Here is a 23,871-nt window from a genome sequence, read left to right as displayed (position 1 = left end):
AACATACTGTTTTCTTGTAGCTCTTGAGCTGCTTTCCAAAATGCTGGCTGAAGTATTTTCATAACAAAGTGCACATTTCTAATGTGTATGCCAATGAGCAATTGTATGCTTAGACACGTCTTGTGTCCCTCTTCACGATTTTAAATTGTTTACACTTCTAGCAAAAGCTGACAAGTACAGTGCCTGAAAATGTCTGGTGAAACTGAATGTTACCTATGGTAATCACATGTGACAATAACAAATGGCAAAATAACTGCAATAATATTATACATTAAACAGATTTTACAAACATGTTGTAGGCACTTAAGAATAAATTTACAGAATTTAACTGGAGTGTCTGGAAGACAGTTTTAGCAATATGGCAGTGAAAGAAAAATTGGTTGAAGCCAGATACACCAGTAGCTAACTAGCATATATAAAGGAGTGTAAACATTGTTTATATGATATATACACATAAAGACGCTTTCCATCTTTTATAGCTGGATTTGAAGGTAGCAAAGAAAGTAATCTTAATGTAATGTGATCAAGTAATATATCTGCTGGAGAAATGTAAAGGCTGACACCATTGGATATCCTTTTTCCTCTGACATAACTTTGTCATTGTAGATGTGTCATGTGCATGATATTTCTTACATCTGAATCACCAAAATAAATAGGTTACACATATATATAAATATATATGAATATAACCATAAATAGGACAGTGGTTACTATTAACACAATAAAATTAATAACATAATATTCAAGTTTATATAATTAAAATTTTTATAAATGGACTACACTTTTTGTCATAGGTGGGCTGTAAACGGTTATGTGACACTGATCTGGAATTTTGTACACATTCATATATGTATATATGTCAGTTCCACTGACAAAAAACACTAGTTGAATTTCCAACCTGTGCCAGTTTGGGATAATTTTTTTTACGATAGCCGCAAAACATATTTCCTTCTAAGTCAATAAATTAAAGCCATTGATAACAAAACAATCCAATGTGGCTGCAACTTTTGATATCCTTATGATACATCAAATTCGACATTCTGAAAGGCCAGGCTGACCTAACTCATGATTAGTGTAACCCATGTGACCTTGTTGACAGTCAAGATATTCTAATGCAACGCTCTTTGTATTGCATAATAGCTTTGTATAGAAGAGAATTATTACACAGAATTAGGCATTCCTAAAATTATTACCAGTCTTGGAAGATATTCAGTTGTATTAAGAGGATTGATTCTTTAATTTAATTTAATCATTTGCTGGAATTACAGTGCTCTAACATCCATTTAAAGACATTTGGAAATTTAACAGCTATTATTGAATTACTGTGAATTCATTTAAAGTCATAATGGCATAATATCAGTGATTCTTCTGTACTGTTGACACATCAATACAAAACAGAAAATCATTCAGGAAACCATTGGAACTCGTTAGGATTACTCGATACTTTTAGAATTGATAGAACATTTAGGACTGTTTAGGATTTCAGTCACCTTACTGCAAGTTCCTTAAACTTTTTCATTCATTTTGTAATTAGGGAAATAAATTATATTTTCAATTTTACAAAACTTGTTGGTTTACACCCCTTTCTTTTTACTTATTTTAAGGCCATAGAATCATAACACCATGAAAAATTAAAGAATAATTACTGTCATTTAATAAGTTCATAAAGGAAACCAACACTAATGCTGGTACTGTTCCTTTCTTTAATTTAATTACACTTACTTGCTAGATTAAATCAGAGTGAGCCATTTGTGATGATTAGGTTAGAGTAAACAATACAACAAAGCCACTTAAAACACTGCTAATTACTCTACACACTCTGTTCTGTTTGGCCAATTCTGATTTGCTAATAATTTGGTCACTTAGTCCACTTAGCTCAAAATGCAGTCACACAGTAACAGAACATTTGTACACGAACAGTTGGGGTGTGAGACAGGATGTAACATGACCTCAAGTAAAAATTTGCAATCCAGATAAAGTCTGTGACCAGAAGATGAAACACTAATCATACAGCCCAGATAATATCTCTGACCAGAAGTTCAAACACAGTAGTCATCCATTCCAGACAAAGAGTCTGACCACAAGTTCAAATAGTGCAATTGTACAGCCAATATTAATTCTCTGACCACAAGTTCAAACACTAATTGTGAAGCCCAGATAAAGTCTTTGACCAGAAGATCAAACAATAATCATAAAGTTCATGATAAAAGCACTGAATAGAAGTGTAGACACCATTGTACAGCCCTTTGCTCACTCCAGCACTTAACTCAAAACATATGACAGGCTTTACAAGCAACTCTACTTTCATAAATCACGGCAGCTTTTCTTTGACATCAAGTTTGTTGAATCAATCTGTGGTTGCTATGGTGAAAGAACAATGCATCTTTTTAAAAGCATACAAAGCAAGAGCAACAAATGATCAACAAATAAAGTGTCCTTTTTGCTCTAAAATATCACTGTGACCCTCATCAACTCTTGTGTTGTAATTCTGAGTGTGTGATTTGGATTTTTAACGTGGCTTTAACAATTTTTCAGTCATATCGCTATGATGTCTCCAGTGTGGCACTTTATAGTGATGTCTAGCACCAATGCATCATGCCGCAGACATGTAGCATGATGTCCCACCCAGTCACATTATCCTGACACCAGGCCGACTAGTCCTAGCACTAACCTCTTAATGCTGAGCGCCAAGCAAAGCACCTGTCAGTACCATTTTTGTAAGTCTTTGGTATGACTAGGCCGGGGATCGAACCCACAACCTCCCACATCTGAGGCTGACGCTCTACCCACTAGGCCACCTGAGCGGTGTTGTAATTCTGACTTGGAATCCTTGTTAGCCAAGGTAGACAACTGACTTTCTCCAACATCAGCCATGAATGAAGTCAATTGATGACCCTTGGCTATCTACGATAGAGTTTGATATTATGGTGCCATATGAAAAAGCTCATGAAAAAAGTATGTGCTACTTAAAATGACCTTTTTGTTGTTGATGGAATCGATTAATTTGATTCCTGAAAGGAGGAATACTGTAATTATAAGGATGAAATGGTCATGGGTGGATATTTAGTACAGTATAAATATTACTTAATCAATCTCAATCACAAAGTTAACAAAGTCCTTCAACACTTATTTACTTTAATAGTGATTAGGCAAATTGTATATTTCAATAAATATCTAAAAATGATCATTTAATCACCGAGATAACGAGTCAGATTCCAAAGCATACCTTTTTGCAGATCAAATGCAGGTTGTTTCTTCCCCCTTTCTTCATCCATTTCTGCAACTTTATTTTCTATCCTGTCCAGTCTACTTTCAAATGATGACATTCTTGTTTTAATTTCTGCAATATCTTTTTCTGTTGCAAGAACTCTACACTGCAGATCATACATAATTTTCTCAATTTCCAAAATGTTTTTTGTAATATTCTGGTTATCTATGTCTGGGTTGGTTTCAAAGAAGGATTTCATTTGTTGAAAATGTTGTCTCTTCTGTAACAAAAATTTCTTATGACTGATCAATCATAATAACTGAACCATGAATACAATATATAAACCAGAAGTATTTTTAAAAAATACATTTTTTCAAAGAAACAACAGCTGACACATATCAGTCTAGATTTAATATATATATATATATATATATATATATATATATATATATATATATATATATATATATGAACGAACACATGTCCTGCCCCACACCCTACACACAGATTAAAACATGGATTACACACTCAGCTTTCTCACTTGTGCTCAATACTGGTTGGAATTTATTCCATTTTTCCCACCATATTTTGTATGCTTTATGGATAAATACTAGGTGACTTGACTTCAAGCAACTTTTAACACTGCAATTTAGAGTCAAAATTAAAATTTTATTATTTTTTCTGGAATTTAACAGAATGTTTGCATTTGTGCATACCTGTATCAATTACTAATATGACTTGTACTGTGATCAAACCAAGAAAAATACCCCTAGGAATTTAAAGTGTGTTCAATTTCATTTGAACTCTGTAAACAAATTCTGAATTGTTTCCAAACATAGTGTATAAATCTACACTGAATATTTTTTTCCTGTGCTTTACACAAAATGAGCACAGCTACTTTTTCACTCTTCCAAAATTAAAGTGTCTGTACTTAAGAAATAAGAGTAATTAGAACTAAATTAATTTTTGAGATAAAGTACAACATCGATAAACAACCTACAAATAGGTGTAAGTGACAGTATTAAACATAGTCCATAAGACTATCCATTAAGAACTTCTGATTTCATAATTCTTTCAGGCTTTTAGTTTCCAATCACCTTGAAATGCTGCTTTTATTCTTCAGAATTTCAAGTTGACTAATCTGAATATGATATATACTATAAAATAAAATCAAATAAAAATAGTTATAAAAGTGTCCTCATTGACAAATAATGTATGAACCAAAAGTAAAACACCACCGTTTTTGGGGTGGTGGTGGTGGTGCAGGATAAGTATGATTTAAGAGTTATACTATGAATATTTACTCAATATATCTTCCGGAATTTATTTGATCAAAATCATCTGTGGCTAAACTGCTCCAATAAGGATTTTAAGTTTTCTGTAATTTATTTTGAGCAAGGTTCTTGTAACAAATAATGTTTCATATGTAATTGTGTTATTAAGTGTCCACTGAGAAAATATTTCATTGCTATCTCTGATCCCCCAAAGATATGCAAGACAGCTTCTAGATAATCTGACTGTAGAATAAACTCCATGTGTTGGGGGAGAGGTTTCAAAACATAAGTTGTTTCCCTCCCGCAAATCCAGCAAAAGAAAACTGTTTCCCTACCGCAAATCCAGCACAGGTCGTGAAGCTGCATACTTATGAACCTGTTCAATGAATCTGGAAGGTAACCAGTTGTGCTATGGCTAGAGATATCACCTGGACAAGTTAAGCCTTTTATGATAAAAGATCTCTAGAGATAAAAGTTGGAGAAAGTGGAATTGGATCTCCATCCCACGGCAAGGATAACATCATTTGGAGAACAGTTTCACTCAAATGCAATGTTTGTGGTGACTGCCGTAACTTTGTGAGCCAAAATGCATAGAAAATTCATTTAATCTGGGGCTATTTCCTGATATGAGGAACAAATAACCCACTTTATTTAGGATGAAAGTGTCTGTGTGTTGATCTATTGTCCTTTCTGTCTTTGAGGGCTAAGAACTTCAGTTAGTTTCAAAGAGCATGTATTCTGCCAATTCTGTCTGCCCTAACTAATACAGTGAGGAAGTAGGTAAAATAATTTGAGAGGTGAACAAATGAGGCCGTTGAAAATGGTTCAGATGGGGTCTTGTTCATCCAAGTTAGTACCTATGATATATTCCACTTTGGGCACAGCTTACAATCAAAATTGGACAGATGATCAGATAGGCCTTTGTTTTGTCCAATATTCTCTCTTCCATGATGATCCAGGGTGTTAGAGATCATGGAACAACTTCCTGTTGCTAACTATTTCTCACCAGAAAGCCACAGTAGGAAGTTAACTATATCCGAGGTATTGATACCTGCAGTGGTAAAATGTGTTCTTGCAGATTTTCATTTTGCCTTCATATATTTTTAAGTGGAGAGTCATCTCACTTGAGTGATTCTCTCCACCACTGGTTGTAAGAACTGTTTGTTCCTGAGGGCTTGTTTAATAATCCAGATGGGTAAGTTCAACAACTCTGGGCTGGGATGAAACACCTGTCATTGTCATTGCTTGAGCAGGCGAGGGAATATCTAGATTTTCCTGTGGATTTCCACTGCAAGATTTATGAGGTCAGTGATCCACAATTTTTCCCATCTGAGTAGTAGTGCAATCAGGATGAAACGACACTCTGAATCTTTTTCTTTCTCTATCACCTTCACAATCAGAGGCATAGGAGGTTAAGTGATTGCATCCAGGCCGGTCCAATCAATGAAAAGGGCATCAACTGCTTGGGCCTGTGAATCTGGGACAGGAGAGACAAAGGTTGGGAGTTTGGCATTCCACTAGTTGCAAATAGGTCCACTGTTGGTTGATCCCATCGGGCACATATCCAAGTGAAAACAGAGGGATGAAGAGACCTTTCCATCTGCATTAATTGATTCTTCCGGGACAGCGAGTCCACAAAAACATTTAGTCATCCTGGAATATGACAAAAATGGACATGAATTTGCCACTGAAGACACCACTTTAAAAAATCCAAACTGGAATGCAAAGGTCTGGGAACTTGGTTCCACCTTGCTGCTTGAGAGAAGTCACCACAATGGAATTGTTGGACAGAACAAAAACTCCCTTCCCATTTAGACCCTCCTGCCACCAATGACAAGCTTTTAAAATGTCTTTCATAATGAGAACATTGATATGTCAATGATGGGGGGGGGGGATTGCACATTCCACTGGCTTCCCAGAATGATCGAATAAGGTGTGGTTTTCGATGGTTGTAGATTCAGTTTTACGGCTTCCCAGTGGTCTGTGTCCTAGGGGAATCCCTGTGATCTTTTTTGGGTCTAATGAGTGGCTTGTTTGTGAATTTCTTCAAACTGACAATTAAAGAGGAGATTAGATGAGAAAACTTATGAGCGTAGCTCGGCTTGTGGTGGTCTTTAAAAAAGGTGGAGACAGAGAACACTACAACTCATTCTGCCAGTTGTAAGTATGTAGCTGTTGTTCTGACATTGACAAGGGTATGCTGTGCAGCTCTATTTAAGACATGGGCCATTCTGGAAATAGTCTCCCATGCATATCCAGCAGGATTCGGGGTGGGGGAGGAGAAGGTAAGCTGTGTTTTGCCTGTTTAAACATTGCCACAGATACTAGATCCAACATAGGGCCCTTGGCCACTAGTTGCACACAAACAGCTGTGTGTCATTAAAAGACTTAAAATCCATGCCAAATGGAAAAAGGCTTTGTCATGCCCAAAGCTGCAATATCTCGATCAACAGCTGGGGTGTCCATATCGAAAATTGGAGTGAGTGTGCAACTTGTAGAGGGAAGGCATCTTTTATGAGAAAAAAGTCAGTGGACACTTGGGTCTTGTTATTGACGATGCAAGCAGACCAAAATGTCTGGAACTCTGCTTGACTGTGGAAATAATTTTATTCTGAAACTCAAGGCCAAGTCGTTGACGAAGAGGGAGGAGGCAAGCAAAACTTTGGTGGCAGTAGAAAATTCTTCAATCGATGCATGGAAGGTCGAGTCTTCATGCATTGTAGTAAAATCTAATAATGATAAGGGGACTTGAGAGCAAGTCTTGCATTCTTTGGATAAGGTGGTGAAGCTGACATCTCTTGTGATACCCGAGAAGTAGCTGGAGAAGAATGTCGAGGATGGTGGCCCACTATTCTTGCAGAACATTCCGAGTTAACTACTGTAAGAGCCATTGATTTCAGTCAAGGTCATATCTGGCCTACCTGTCAATTAAAATGTATCAACTGTTACAAACTCCTGTTTTTTCCAGAGGACTGACCCATATCCTGGCATCTGTTTTGCATATTAGAAAGTCTTATAACTAAGGCAATAAACCATTGACACTTAAAGGTGTTTTGTTGTGATCAGTTGAGTTGAAATTCTGTTTTATGGAATTATTAATTCTTTTGTCTGGAAATATTTAAGTGCTCATACAGAATTCTTGGACAAAGACATTTATTGAAATTTTATTCGGAATTCAAAACTGGAATATTATTTTCTGTGGTTCAACACGGAACTGTTGACACAACAGCACTTTGAAGGTTGCAATTGACATCATTGTCCTCCATCTTGGATTTTTTTTATCAGGACTCCAACTCAGATTCATTTAGGACTTTTTATTTCTAGGACTTCTAATTTTTAATTCTTGGATTATTCTTGGATTATTTCTTATGGATCTGATTCGTAGAACCATAAGTTCTTTTTCTCATATTTACCTTGTTTTTCTAGGAAAATAATTTATCTCTTAAATTTTACAAAGCCTGTTGTCTTCATTCTTTGTTGTGTTTATTACAAGCCTAAACGTAACAATAAATTTTAAGACAATGTTACCTTTAGGAATGGCCCAATGAAGGCCAATACAGGTAAAATCAGGAGTGTGTAATGTATATAATCATGAAATGAACACTAAGACTAAATCAATATAGAAAAGTTACCTGTATGTATCCAACCATAGCAGAAGTTATACAGCAATATTATGAGCTTTCTATATCACACACCAGACCTGCACATATATTTAATTACAGCTATAACAATGTGGGGGAAGTGCATACCTGACCCATGCAACTATATATCCAGGATGCCTAAGTGTGTCATAACCACAAAGTGATAATAATGCAATGAAAGAATGAAAGTTGGAAATATTAGATGTATTTTCCTTCCAAGTGAAGACTCCTTCAACATGTATAATGGTAGAGCTTCCAGAAAACTGGTAATGCAACCTGGCATGAGCAGAAGTAGTAAGTAATTTATGGGATATGGTGCAAATCTGTGTATCAAGGGGAAATCACTATCAAACTGCCACCTAGGTGGGCAGATAATATATAGTCTTTTAGGTCAAGATTTTTAACCTGTGAGGGCCGAATTTGCAAGGTAGGAGCAGTTTTCCTAAGGTACATATATTACGATTGTGAAACACATTTGAAGAAAACTAGAATTGGTAATATTAATAAGTAGCCTTTAATTTAAATTTTCATTTGATATGAACAGTTGCTTACGTTTTATTGAATGAAAAGGAGACTAGATGTTGCATGTCTCCAACTTCAATTTTTAAAAATTTTTTTGGTCATGCTTAAACATGAAGAAAACAAATGCAACAACTTCAGGGTGTATGTTAAAGATTTTTTGCAGCTGATTAATGATGCTGTTTTATCATCAGCAAAAGACTAAATATATATTCATTTTTAAAGCAAAAACAACATACCTTTATAATGTTGGAAATAGACTTTAGTGCAGTGTTTTTGACAAGCAATCAGTACAGTAATAAAAGGATCCTTGTGTCAAACGCCAAGATCAAAGAAGAATGAGCAATAACCACATTTTGCCATGCATCTAAGAATATCGATATACTGCATATCTATTTCATAAATGTATCCTACAAACTGACCCCCCCCCCCATTTTCAAAATTTCCATTTGAAATTGCTGAATTTTTTCAGTGTCTAAAGCATTTTCTTCATTCAGTGTCATTTTTAAATTGTAGTGTGACACATTCTCTCTCCTTCCTTCCTTCCTCCGATAAAGGTTCTCTCTCTCAACAATCAAGTTCAGGAGAGAGAGAGATATCCATTTCTTAATTAGTCCACTCTTGTAACAGCAATGTGAAATGTATGTGACCTGAGAATCTAATTTTCATGACCATCGTTCAGTTGCTGAACTTTCGACCTGTTGGAAATCCTTTCTTTTTCCATCGTCAGTTTCGTTTTTACATAGCTAGTTTCAGATGTAGGCCAACAAACATATATTGTTCTATTTTTTTATTTTCCTCAAACGTTTAACTGCGCAGACATTATAATATTTTAAGATTGTTGCCGAGAAATCTTTTTTATTTCAAATATTTTTGGTGGGTTGCAATTAATAAGTATAATTGAAAACCTCACAACTCTTGCTCTATAATTTATAATCAGTGAGAAATAATTATGTTAATTTTTGGTAATAATGACTTTCAGGCCTCTCAAATGTACAGCTCCACTCAAAATAATACCTGACAACCAATGTCACTATCATGATACATGTGTACTGGACACCAAAGCTCCCATCCACTGTTGCAAACTCACATCTCAGTGTTCGTATTGTTGTTTATTTCTGCCACACTTGGTGGTAAAGATCAAACATCTCACTTGGCTTGGTAACACATTTGGTATTTCTCAGTTGATGTTTCGTACCATATATAACTGTAAAATAGTACACTTCTCTACTGTGTAGAGAGAAGACCCAAACTAATGGCTGTGATAATGTTGCCCTACCTGAAGATATTACTTTAAAATCATTCAGATGTAGACACCACTAGAATGTTACAGAATTAAATACGTCTAATTGGTAGGCTATTGAAAGTTGTGTTCAAACGTGCTGAACATCAGAAGATGTATTGAAAATTAGATTTTAAAACAACTTCAGTTGTAAAGAAAGCTATTCTAAAACTATATGTGTTTTCATATATTAAAGAACACATTAATTATAAAAGCTATTAAAGAAATCAAAGACATAATACAGCCAATACTATTGATATGCATTCAGTTTGCATGTTTATAGATAGTAAAGGAAAGTTCAGACTTACATAAGATTTAGTAGTGAAGCAGGCAAAAATAAAATTTTATGTAGTACGAGTCTAGAAATAACCCTAAAAGTCGTTAAATCCATAAATGAAATCCTAACTTTTTCAGTGGTATTTATTAATTTGAAAGAAAAATTTATGTTTCATTTTACATGATGTGATTACAAAATTCAGACCACTGCAGTCAATGACAAACCTGCAAATGTATTTTGTGTCAGTTATTACATTTGTCACATGTATAGGGTTGTATTCATCAATTTTTTTCTTGCAAGCAACATTGCTTGTAGATGTGTTTACATAAAAATCCGTAAGACATCTGCCTTTCACAATTTTCAAATGAGAAAACTAGTTTCCCATTAGTTTGACTACACTGCATAACAGTATTCTCTATACAATAAAACATGAGAAATATAGCTGTTCTATATTTCCACCCTTTTTCTCAACATTATGATAATTAGTACTTTACCTTCATAATTAATACAGCTTGATAAAACTGAGTTCTTTGAAAAATGAATGCTGTATTTATTTGGATAAAAGATTCTGCCAACAATATTATTTAAAAAAGTCTTTTAAACGTTTCAAACATTATTATTTTATTTTAGTTGCTATGGCAGCCAAAGTAAATCTATAATTATTTCTCATTTTCAATATGATTAGTATTGGTTCCTTATCAGTAAACTATAAATAAATGAACATAATTATATTTTATATGGAGATCGTTTGTGAATAACGCTGCATAAATATTGCATCATCTAGAGAAACGTAATTTACTTAAAAGTTTGCTTTCCTTTTCAAAGATGTTTCCAATCACATTAACATTAAGAGAACATGTAACAGGAGGAGGAAATGCTGAGCATCCAACATATACCTCGAATATCCTTCCAGGGAATAATCCCCCCCCTGCAAAAGATAACCCTTTCTCCTATATCCAGTAAAGAAAGTGATTACTGAAATCTTCTTAATGACGAGCTTTCACTGGCAAATCCATTGAAGCTCATAGGTTGTGTTTACTTTTAATTGGGTCCGATGGTCATCTTGGCTGCCGTCACCAGACCCACCAGATTCTAAGTTTGTCTCTGTGAAGCTAAATCTCCAAGATAAAAACTGGAGAAGATTGATTCTGTATGCCAACAGTTTCAATTTTCTCAGATAAAAATGCTATGGTTGAACATGAGTTTCATAGATTGCACTAATTTAATGAACTGAAATCTTCATGATGGCAGCCACTCTCCATGTGTTTATGGAAGTGAGGGAGTAAGACGACTCTATGTAGATTGACAGTAAACTATTACAACCCAGGAGAGATTCCATTTTGGTAACAGGATGAGAGATTTTGGTTAATTCAGATCAAACTTGGTTAAAATGTCTGACATATCTTTATCATGAATGATACCACATCTGCCAGGAGGCCAGAATCAATCAAATATCATGGAGCAGTAACCTGTCATGGTGACTGGGACCAACTGTTTCTCTTCATAGAACCAGAGAAAACAGTCAGTTGATGTCTTGATACACTCAAAGGGATGATGTTATAGACTATGCACCAATTCCTGAAAAAATGAAACTTTCTCTCATGTGCCTCCAGAGTGGAGAGCCTTTTTTCTCCTGAGATTCTTTCCATAATCTAAGGTTTAAATTCTTTCTCTCATAAGGCGTCCTGACATGTGCCAAGCATGAAGACAGTCCAGGCACGAGTGGAGCACACATGAGCATGGTTGTTTCAGTAGATTGGATTTGGCTGTAGTCTTTCTGGACAGATCTGTTACTAGATCTAGTAGATCTGAGACCCAGGACTTATCCCATCTGAGAGAGGCTTTCAGTATCATACTGCAGTTCTGACCCCACAACTGCTTGATTATTTTCGGTACCAAAACTGGGGGAGAGTAGGTGAATTGCTCACAACTCCTCCCAACTGACAGTTTATCCACAACCCGAGATTCTGGGTCTGGAACTGGCAAGTCATAGGAGGGTAACATGTGATTCCATATTTTCGCAAATAGATCTATCAATGGATGCTCCCAAAGTGTGCAAATTCTGAAGAAAGACTGATTGATGGAGACACCATTCTGAATTAATGGTTTTACATTGGACCATCTCAGGACAGAGTGTCTGCCAGGAATGTGCCTGATTTGAAACTGATATGGAATTGGTTGCACCAACATAGAAACTGCCAGATCTAGAGTTGTATGACATCATTAGGACTATTTTCCAAAACTTAAAAGTGTTGACAGTAGTGCAGACCAGCAACAGTTGGGCACCCCAACCATATGTACTGGCATTGGTACATACTGTCATTTCTGCTTCTACACTTCAAATATGAAAATATACAAACAAAATCATAGTAAATTGACTTGCATGTTCATTTGGAGCTACAAATATTTATAGTAAAGCAATGTTTTCCTCCAGTCTTGAGGTCAGCTATTGTACTCAGTGGATCAACGGCATTTATGTTCATTATCATCGATTTATACAATTGATGTTACATGTTTGTTGTTGTTCATAGGTGACGCTTAATACGTTTAACCAGTGTTTCATTACACTAGTGTAAGTATGGGCAAGGGACAGTTGAATTATTATTCATTAAAATTTAACTTGAAACATCTTAAACAACACATTAGCAATTGAGCAAGACCGTTAAAATTAAATCAAGATATTTAACTCAAGTCTATTTGCTAAAATCATTTTGAGTTGGTTTTTCCTTTTCATCGCAAATCTGCCAAGGGACGGCTGAGTTTCAAAGACTCAAAAGCAACACAACCACATTTGAACCCTTTATTACTTATAATACCTTAAAAACATCACATATTTGGCCCAAACTCTCCAGATTACAACAATAAAGTAATCAATTAACTACTTGTTGTGTATACATCCTAGCCTTATTCCATCTATGTAGCCATACAATGGTTGCAACGACTGCTGCGTCAGTTCCAGATCTCAATGGACTGGTTCTGATTAGTTTCTGTACTGCCACAAATGCCCAAAATGGTATTTTGGAATCGCATGTATGCTAAACCATGATAATACTAGTTATAGTAACCCAGTCACTCTGTTTGCCATTCACAGGTTACATGCTTCTCTTTGTAAGCAAAGTTTACAGTCTTCAGTAGAAGTACAAGTAGACAATCATCATAACAGCAAGGGTCATACAGGATGATAAATATTTACTAGTCTTTCAACATCTTGAAAATAAATTTCTGCATTTTGTCAGCATAATCGAAGTTTTCTCAGGCAATTTTTTTCTCTCAATAAACCCGAAGGGCACCTCCATTAGAATATGCCTGTGGCATCAGGCTACCGGACATAGTGATAACAAGAGTTTCAAAGCTGGTCACCATGACAACCATATTAGACATCACAGTGGCACCATTTTAATTTAAACCTAGACATTATAAAAAGTGATCTAGTGAAAAAACACTATGTCAACATGCCTTTCCATTCAGCAGGATCTAACATCAGCACCATTTGCATTTTAAACCAACTAGACAACGTAAGAAGTCTTTTTGTGGAAATCCCATGTCAATATGACTTTCCATTCATCAGAACTAGTAATAATAAGATTTTCAAGATGGCTGCTGTGGTGGCCCTCTTAGATGTCAGATTGGTACCATCTTCATCTAGGACCAACTTGACAGCATAAGTATTTTAATGAAATCCCATGTTGATATGACCATGCATATAGCAGGAGTAGCAATAATAAAGTGTCAAGATGGCCACTGTGGTGGCAATATTGGGAGACAGATCAACATGATTTTATTTTAAGACCAAGCCTATATCAACGAAAGTCTTTTTGTTAAACCTCCATGTTGATATTACTACTGATTCAGAAGGAGTAGTGAAAGCAAGACTTCAAGTTGGCTGTCATATTGGATATCCAGTCAGCACCATTTTTATTTAAGACCAACTAGATGAATGGGATGAAGGGGGTTTGAAAAGTTTCATGGCAATCCTCCATACAGTAATGATAAAAAACTGGTGTCACCTTGAATATATAATTAGATGCACACAGGAGTATTAGGAGAATGAATAGGATTCTGAAGTTTCTTTGCTCTGAAAATTATGTATATTAAAAAGTGCACTACAGGCATGTCTCAGATGAAAGGAATACACATTTTTTAATTTTTGTAACTCTCTGTAACAGAGTAAAAATTTACAAATATGTTTGTGTCGTAATTTCTACACGTCATATGAATTACCTGTTCTAGTTCACTCTTGATCTCTTTAATATCAGTTGCCATAGTATCCACTATTCCTGAGGTCTGTGTGGTTTTGTCCTTGATCTCTTGCATATCCTGCTCCTGCTGAGTCTGCATGGCTTGTAAAGAAGTCATGGTTGTCTGAGCTGTATTAAGGTCACCAGATAGTTGAATATGATCAGCAAGTAGAGAATCCATCTTGTCTTTTACAGCTGACAAAATGGTATTAAAGACTTTCACTTCTGTTTCACGGTAATTTATGTCAATGTCTTCAAGCCTTAACTTTATGAAAAGAAAGAATATTATGAATCTGAAGTTTAAAAACAACTCCAATCAAATCAGAATTATACATTACTGCACAAGTTAAACCTCAAACCGAAAATAAAATCATGCACTCATTCAATGGAACCGTACATAGATATTGTTCTAATAGCTACCTAATTCAGACTAATCAGTTGGTGCAGTGTCCAAAAAACGGACCAAACAGAGGATGGTATTCAAAACTATTGATAAATTTGAACAGTACATTCTTCATATAATTACCAATAGTTTTTTTTTCATGTAAGGGCTGAAATATTCAACAAATATTCCTGCAAGCAATGACAGCCATGGGAAAAGTTACATATTTTTCTTTTTGGCAGGTAATATCTGTCTATATATCTGTTATGGTTTCAAAATAAAAGGGGTTTTGAAATATTAGGAAATCATAATTACACATTTCCTTCTAACTTGTCAAATGGTTTTCAAAATGGGGTGAGGTGTGGATCCCATAATTTGTTTCTTCTAGAAAATACACAAAGAATTGACCCTTTTCTGTTCAGCATGATGAAAATTGTGACCAAAACTCATAAATTAAACCTTCATAGCTCATTTTAGTGCCTGGAAATAGGATCAACATCATGAAATTCATCCCTTGTAATAAGCTGTATATTTTTGTTGCATATTCTTTACAAAATAAGAAACATTCTCAGTACATTGTAAACAGCAATATTCAAAGAAATTTCCATCCATGAAAATGCTTGCTGGTGGTAACACTTTATGAAAAAAATACCACTTGAATGTTTTGACAGGCGAAATTGGTGTTTTAGTTCATCTTTAAATAGATTTTATTTCAGTGTAATCACATAAATATGACAAGACCTGTTATATTCAAATGGGAAAAGTGTCAATCTACCCTCACAGCTATGTTCACGAGCATTTCAGTGAGAACCTAATTAAATTTCAACCGGGTTTCGATCTCCAATACTGAAGAGTTTGCTTCATTGTTACTATTAATGAAAATAGACCTGCTTTGTAATATCATGTTAATTATGTTTTCTCTACCAAATGAAATAAAGGGGATGAAATTAAAAAAAGGCAAGCAAATCCTAAAGCATAAGAGCTAGCGGTCATGGTAATGTACAAGGTCATATCATTTTAACTGACGAATTAAACTGTTATAAATAGTATGCATGTAACATAATTAAAGTCTCTAACATTAATCAGTGGTTCATCCTGTTAATTTACAAATGAGAGCAAGGGAAGCAAGCAAAAGGTGTACAGAGTACATAAAAACTTTGTTTCACAGATACATTATGGAGAAATGACTTCCAACGATTGTGGTGAACTTAAAATTCACAAATTATCACTCTACTGAATAACTGCAAAATTTCTGCTCATCCTTGAGCAAATTTATATTTACTCAAGGATGAGCAGAAATTATACAGTTACTTGCAATTAAATCATGGCATCAATATTTTACTAATAGATAGTAACCAAAAATACTGATCATTGACACTTATGGTTGTTGTTTTACAAAACAAATGCCCCAAGTTATTGAAAAAGGCTACCTTGTTTTGTTTTGAACAAACAATAACACTTGAATATATCCAAATTCAAACGCAATTAACAGTGATGCGATACACAATGTTTTCAGTGGTATGCATGTGACGTCTGTTGAAACCTCTTGGAGTAACAATCTTTCTAAGGCTGGTTAACATGAAAATAAAAGTTAATTCATATACAGAAAATTGAATAACTTCATTGAAACAAGCTTTGTACTGACATTTATTTCCAATGCAGTTACAAAACAAGTGTTAAACTATTAAACACCCCCATCATGTTCTCACTGTTGATGTTCAGCCAAGATGGCATCCCTTTCTCACAGGTCCCTCTTTATCTCATGCCCTTGCTTATAATGTGGTCTGTGCCCCATTATGCATGAGTTATGTATGGAGAGGTGTACTGGATAACTGCATGGCATAATTATGGACATCTTATGTCAAATGTCTGACACTGAGTTAGCAACCAGTCATTTTGCTTGTCTGTTAGGTAAGTCAAGCAAAATCTTCATTATGCAGCAATTTGCTTCTTTTTAACAGAAGCAGAAATAGTTCTCTGAATTCATTGGACTGTTAAAGAAAATACATCATACTGGAACACAAAAACAATTTAACATGAAATTTTTCTATCCACAACAAGTTGATATCCATTGTTTAAAAACTTAAATATACTTGTTGCTTTTGTATAACCAAAACAATGCTCAGATTTACCTTCCATAATTCAGACACAACATTCCCATTTATACAGAGTTCTGAGAGAAGCTGAATAGTGTTGTTAATGCAAATATCCTTCTTGTTGTCTGCAACTCTGAAGTCTTTGGAATGAAATAGTTCATTTCGGATATCTATCAGCTAAATGAAAATACAAAAGGATTTAGTCTATCAAGTTCTGTATATAACAGCCAGTACCAACCATATTTGTTCATAGACTTTGCATTCATATGACAAAATACACAAATGCAAGATGTCCTAATAAAGACACTTGCTGATAAAATATGAGTGACCATATTTCACTGTGTTCATAGTGTCTAAAGGTACAAATCTGTAAAGTACATAATTACATGGTGCATACGATGTTTAAATAATGGCTGAATATCGAAAAATAAAGGACATAACTGATAAAAAGAGATAACATGCTTCAAATATTAACTTCCATGCTTGAAACAAAACACAGAGGGTTACAAGATGAAAAGTACTACACATTTGTATGCAACTAACAATAACAGTTCACACTACTCTTCTTTTCATGATTATTTTTAATGATGAAGTTCTGCACACATGTCAAAGTATTTTTTTTCAATCTACATCATTACTGGGGACTCAGTGTAATTAAGATAGACTGAAAAGTATGTTATAACTACTTACATCTGAAACAAGATGAGCAGTGTTCGGTATTTTTTTGGTAAACCACGTGCAATACTTAAAAAGAGACAGAATTGCAGAAACATCAAAACCCTGGGGGAGGTTCTTTGTTTGGTCCTGGCCTTTTGGCATGTATACTTTGGCCACCTCATATGCATCTGTTGGCCACTTGCTAATATCAGCATTCTTCCAGTTGATACTATGGTTATACTGGTCATTGTGTTCCAACAGAATCTGAGACAGCCATCTGTCACAGATATTATTATTACAGCTTATACACCAACGTCCTTGCCTGTATTTAATGCTCTTCCATGTACAGGAGTTGCAATGCCTTCCATGGATGGTGACAATCTGTTGCTGGATGTCTGCATGAAGTTTTTTTACTTCATTGTCCACTAAATCATGAAGGCTGTCTTTGCAATGGATCAAAGCAAGGCCAGATTTTAGCCAATTTTTGTATTCATTATCACTGAACCTCAGTGGAGTACTCATGGCAGTAGAGATCCTGAAAAGATAAAGACTGCAGTACAATGCTACTCATTTCTTGAGAACCAGAAAGGTTAAATAAAATCTTTCCAGGCGATTGATTGTCCCTGTTTTTAGGTACTGACCCTAGCACCACCACCCCAAAAGAAAAACATGGATGGTTCCGACTTGTCAATCAGACTGGGCACATTGACCAATCAAAAATATGCATAGATTTCACAGTGTAGTTATGCATGGCTATCCACCACATTTGCTCACAAACATAAGACCATGCTTGATTTGTATCTTATTACACTGTAGACAAATTTGAAAGAGAATCACTGAAAATTTATCAGAAAAATGGTATGCCATTGTGCTTCAGGCACATGCAATGCAGATTGTCATTATTATGAATGAATTCAAAAGGGCAGTTAAAAAAAAAATTCCCAAACCAAACACCAGCATGTCTGCGTTGACAATGATACATTATTTATAATCATATTTCATATATCTGTTTTTAAATATTATTTGTTGTGCATGTGAAAATATTAATACAATTTTATGCTAATTGAATGCTTTGAATTGTATAACATATTTGAGCCTTAATTTTACATGCAATAAAGAAAATGTGTGCATAGGTATTGTTAATTTTTGTTTTTGTTACCTTGGTTTAAATTGGATTATTGGAATCCTGAATCATGCTTCAACAGTGCTGATTTTATAAAATGTTTTCGAAATTGAGCATTTACTTGTAACTGATGCTAACTTGACAAAATATCATCCTATACTTTAAATTCTGGATTTGCCTTAATCCTATTCATATCTGTAATCACAAAATTGGATTTTTACATCAGTTATTTAAAAATGTTAACTTTAAATACTTTGGGTACAGTGTTTATTATCCCTTTACCTCACAGAGCATAGTTACAAAGTGCAGCATGCTATAAATAGAACACCTGTTACCTATTCGACTCCATACGCATAGGCCTGCCTGTTAACTGTTAAGCAATGTAGTGTATGTTACGTTTTAACAGTAATTTTAACCATTTTACATTTTTGGTACACATCTATTATATGTGGAAAAATGTAAGAGTAAAGTCCAATTGTTATAGCTGTGTAATTATTTTTCACGGAAGAATTTTTTATGTGCTTTAAAATCTTGAGAGAACTTGTTCACTGTCATGTCAGTGAAGCCACGTGACCAACTGTAGCTGACATTTCTCATACTCGAAATTCACAAGTTTTTCGTCTGTGTCTACATCACTAAGTCATCTGAACTTGATAATTTATAAAAACTAATTTATGCCTACATCAATATCAGAGCGTTTACCCAAGTTATTAAATCTTTCATAGCTGTGATTCTAATCGTGAAAACTTCGTAAGTATTAAATGAAATCTGCAACCGCCATTTTGGAGAGTGGAGATTATGACCCAGTTTCTTTAAATAGCAAATACTGACCAGAGCATTAACAGTGACCATGTGATATGATGTAATTGTCATTAGCAGAAATGAATCTAGTATTTTATAAGGGGTTTCTCCGAAGGTGGCGCTACAAAAAAACGGCTTAAAATGGCCGATGTTTACTGCAGGCGTCAAAAGACACTTCCATGCAAATGGAGTAGAGGCATCAAAAGGCGCTTCCATGCGAATAGAATAGAGGTGTCCAAAGGCACTTGCATGAGGTAAAGGTTAAGGAAGGTTTATTAACAAATATTTCCATACATGCCAACCCCTGGCGAGGAAGAAGTGTAATCCAAGTGGACAAAAAGAGTAATCCAAGCAGAAAAAGAGTAATCCACATATAACATGATAAAAATTCAATGAGCATACGTACAAAATGATTTATTTATCCATCTGGACTTTTAACATCAATTACTGCTTCAAGTTTTCGTATATAATGCTTTGAGCTTTAAAAAGCAACAGACTCTTATATTGCATTTCAAAACACTTTGTACCAGCTGAGACGGAATGTTTTGCTCAGCAGTTGAGCACCAAGTGCTGGGTTACAGAGCCTGGATCTGAATTCAGTTTTATTTTTGTTAACAATACTGAAATATCTCTCAGTCAGCATTAGAATGGTAAAAAACCAATATTCCTTTCATAACCTGACAAAGAGGAGGAAATTGTACCTTACAGTTATTGGGTCTTTAAGCTGGGAAATAAGATGAAAAAAAATAAACTCTGTCCGCATGAAGTACATTGTTTTTCTCTTTCTACTTTATGACTCTCCAGCTTCCTCAACTCCAGTCCCATCTTGTATTTTAATTCTAACTCCTTCAATTTTGTGTCAGACTATGATACATGCTTACTGTCTGAAACCACAGCACTTTTATCTAAAACATTCTTTTCTACTAAATACTGAACCAAAATATTTCTTATTTCCTGTTCCGTTAAGGAAGCCTTTGCTTCAGAAAGATCGTATTTTCTGGCAAGTTGAATCAAATTATCTTTTTTGAAGAGATCTAATCGTTCCTGGGTAGGATCTGAAAGAAAGATTTCCACTTTTGAAGCCATTTAAGAAAAAGCTTGTCGATCTCACTAAAGATTTCAAAAACTAGGGAAATTCAAATTTCAAAACGCATTGTTTTCTAAAATATTTTAGCCAAAATACAAAAATCCTTAGGACAAGCGCCGAATTTCTATGTCACATGTTTAGGCTCAAATAAACTGTTAACGGTAACACAGAAAGAGTGAAAACAACAAGCTTTTTAAAATTTAGCAAATAATTTATTTTCCTGGAAAAATTCTGTAAAAAAGAAAAAAGTAGAACCTATGGTTTCAACAATCAAATCCAGAAATAATCTAACAATAATCCACGAATTATTTTGCAAAAGTCCTATTAACAAATGTTCTAATAATTTCAAGTTCGAATCCTGATGGAAAATCCAAGATGGACGACGATGATGCATGCTGTAGTCAATACTGTGCTTATCTACAGTTCTTTGGAGTACTAATATTAGTACCCTTACTCGTACCTCGTGGACAGGGTACTAACATGAGCATATACGTGTTATGGAGCAAGCCGGGTGTGAATCACACCCGGCGCTCTTTTAGCCTAATAATAACACTTTAAACACATTCCTTGCATATAATCCAATAAATTGAGTAGTCCTCTTATTTAATACCGCAAGTATCGAAAATTGTTGTAGAAATAGTTGTAAAATCTCGTTTACCTTTTTTAGCCGATTTTTACATTTAGATCGTCCGCCATATTATTTCAAATAATGATTACTTCCGTTCTCAGCCTCGTTTGTTTGTGTGCCGTATAAGGACATTGACGCCTTATTTGGTAATGTTGACAAATCGTAGTAAAAATTGGGCGCCGTTTGGGTCAGAAATTCTGCGCATTAAAAGTAAATACGGTTTATCGGCAGCTTTGAAATTCACAAAGAAGCGATTATTCGCACTTGATTGATAAAAATATAGTGTAGAATATCCAAAATATAATCTGGCAAGCCTTACGTAGAAAAGGGGTCACGCCGAGTCTCGCGTTATCTGTTATGGCGGACAGTATGAAGTTAGAGAAACCATGCCAAATTATTTTATCGTGTAAGGGCTTAATAAATTCAAAATAAGCCACACTTCTTTCACAACATGATTATACTTATGTAGTTGATTTCTACACTCTTTGTTTTTCTCACTTTAGTGATGACTTTTTTTGCTCCATTACATGATATGGAATCAGTTCGCAGCCTCAACCACAACAAATCAAGTTGAGGCTACGACATCGTAGCTACAGTTCTTTGTAGAAATACATGTAATGGCACTCCCGTGTTGGAAATCCAAATTTTATTTGTAAGCAGTCTTTCCAAAAATTCTATATAAGCACTCTTCAAATATTTCCAGAGAATAAAGATATAATCCTTTTGAAATCCAAATGATCTGAAGAAAATTATATATATGGACATTTATGCTGGGCTGTAGGGTCAGAACGCATTCCCTATCGACAAGTTGGAATACGCCGACACCATTTGGTGTCGGCATGGGATAGAAGCTTTCTAGCCGATCCAGCACACTTGAACGACCTTTCCTTGAGGTATACCTGCGTGAAATCGATAGGAATATGATTTATTTTCTCAAAACTCGTGAGCATAGCATTCGTCATGTAATCCGCTGACAGACGAGACGAAAGTACGTCGTTGCTGAAATTTGACCTGGATCTGGCAATTTGCATTCCGAGTCACGTGACTACAAAACTCGCAAGCTACACCTCAATGACATCAGAGGTTATACAGTCACGTGCTGGGTCGGCTAGAAAGCGGCTACCCGAATTCCTACTTTTCGATAGGGAATGCGCTTTGACCCTACACACCAACATAAATGTCCAAATATCAAAAATGGGGTGGCAAGGGTCAGAGGAAACTCGGACTAGTATTATTTATGAATTACATACCTGTTCTTCCGTGTGTAACAAAGCAGTAATCGGATCAGGATGCTCTAATGTTGGCCATTTCTCGCCGACAAAATGTTTGCTACAAATGTAGGCGCAGTGTTTTATTTTTTTGTACGTTAATATCTTCAGCTGGCCTTCCACATGCCTTGATCCATTTTTCACACGTCTCCGTACGTTTTAATGGCTTTGGAAACTGGATTAAAACACACCTTTCATTTCATCTCGGTATCTGTACCTGGAGTCACTGTTGCAAAACAACAATGTTTTAATTGTTTAGTTCCTTCTGATTTGTTTTTTTACTTTCGTGGAATCCATTACAACGTTTTAAAATCGTTTCATGCAACAAGCATCATTCTCATACAAAATGGCAGATTACACTGGACAACAAATTTTTACAAAAGTCATGTTACTGAAATAAAATTAGTCAATTCTTATCAATTTTTATGTGCTGAACACGAATATGACAGTCAAATTGCAAAATTGGCTCTAGTTTTTTTGTAATCTGCAAGAAATTAATGTTTACATAACGAAATGCATTCCAATAGTAAAAGGTCAACTGTAATAGCCTACCTATAAAAAATCAAGTCATTGACTACATCTTAGATTTCTTCGCCTGTCTCTTGTACAGCTGTTCGGGAGCATCTCTGAGGAGTGTCCAGCAGTAGTCAGCCAGCATTGTAGTGGACCATTTTCCCTGGTATCTTTGTTCCATTGTTGCGATATCTTGATGAAAACGTTCGCCGTGTTCATCACTAACAATACCACAGTTGCTAGGAAAGAAATCCAAATGGGAATGAAGGAAGTGAATCTTTAGAGACATATTGCAGCCAAGTTTCTTATACTTCATCAACATGTCTTCTACTAGTTCCTTATAGTTTTCTGCCCTAACATTTCCGAGGAAGTTTGTAGAAACTAGGCGAAAAGCATTCCATGCTTGTTTCGCGTCACCTTCCAGCAAGTTGTTGAACCGGTCATCTTTGAAAAGCTCTCGAATCTGAGGACCCACAAAAACTCCCTCTTTAATCTTTGCTTCGCTGAGTCGAGGGAATTTTTCATGCAGGTATCGGAATGCTGGCAAAGTCCGGTCAATGGCTTTCACGAAGTTCTTCATCAAACCTAGTTTGATGTGAAGGGGTGGTAGCAAGATTTTCTGAGCCTCAACCAGAGCTGGGTGTTGGATATTCTTCTCTCCAATGGCTACATTCTGCCTGTGAGTCCATTCCTTCCTCATGTAGTGCATTTCCCTTGCTCGGCTATCCCACTCGCATAAGAAACACATGTATTTTGTATATCCTTGCTGCAGTCCCATTAAAAGGGCAACTACCTTCAAATCACCACAGAGGTGCCAGCTGTACTTGTTATACTCAGTGGAATTCAGTAGCTGCCTTAAGTTATCGTATGTCTCTTT

The 23,871-nt window shown here is 35.3% G+C and overlaps 1 protein-coding gene across 2 annotated transcripts in view; it reads right to left on the bottom strand.

Moving 5' to 3' along the window:
• LOC149782042 (uncharacterized) overlaps positions 1 to 23,871 on the bottom strand; it is a 76,512-nt gene that overhangs the window by 8,324 nt on the left and 44,317 nt on the right. Inside the window, exons 1-5 of one of the 2 annotated variants that reach the window (XM_089933451.1) lie at positions 22,464 to 22,835; positions 17,608 to 18,109; positions 16,954 to 17,094; positions 14,423 to 14,704; positions 3,227 to 3,488 (exon numbers count right to left, since the gene is read on the bottom strand). In XM_089933451.1, the coding sequence (XP_089789577.1) occupies positions 3,227 to 3,488; positions 14,423 to 14,704; positions 16,954 to 17,094; positions 17,608 to 18,096 (1,174 nt within the window). In that variant the 5' untranslated portion in view covers positions 18,097 to 18,109; positions 22,464 to 22,835. Of the gene's footprint in view, positions 1 to 3,226; positions 3,489 to 14,422; positions 14,705 to 16,953; positions 17,095 to 17,607; positions 18,110 to 22,463; positions 22,836 to 23,871 lie in introns of those variants that run through there. The other variant, XM_089933450.1, reaches the window with a different exon arrangement.

Source organism: Sinohyriopsis cumingii, chromosome 15, assembly GCF_028554795.1.
Source record: "Sinohyriopsis cumingii isolate HCF-2022 chromosome 15, ASM2855479v2, whole genome shotgun sequence".
Classification (NCBI taxonomy): Eukaryota; Metazoa; Mollusca; class Bivalvia; order Unionida; family Unionidae; genus Sinohyriopsis; species Sinohyriopsis cumingii.
Note: the sequence above shows the minus strand (reverse complement) of the source record. Positions and strands in the feature narration are given on the sequence as shown.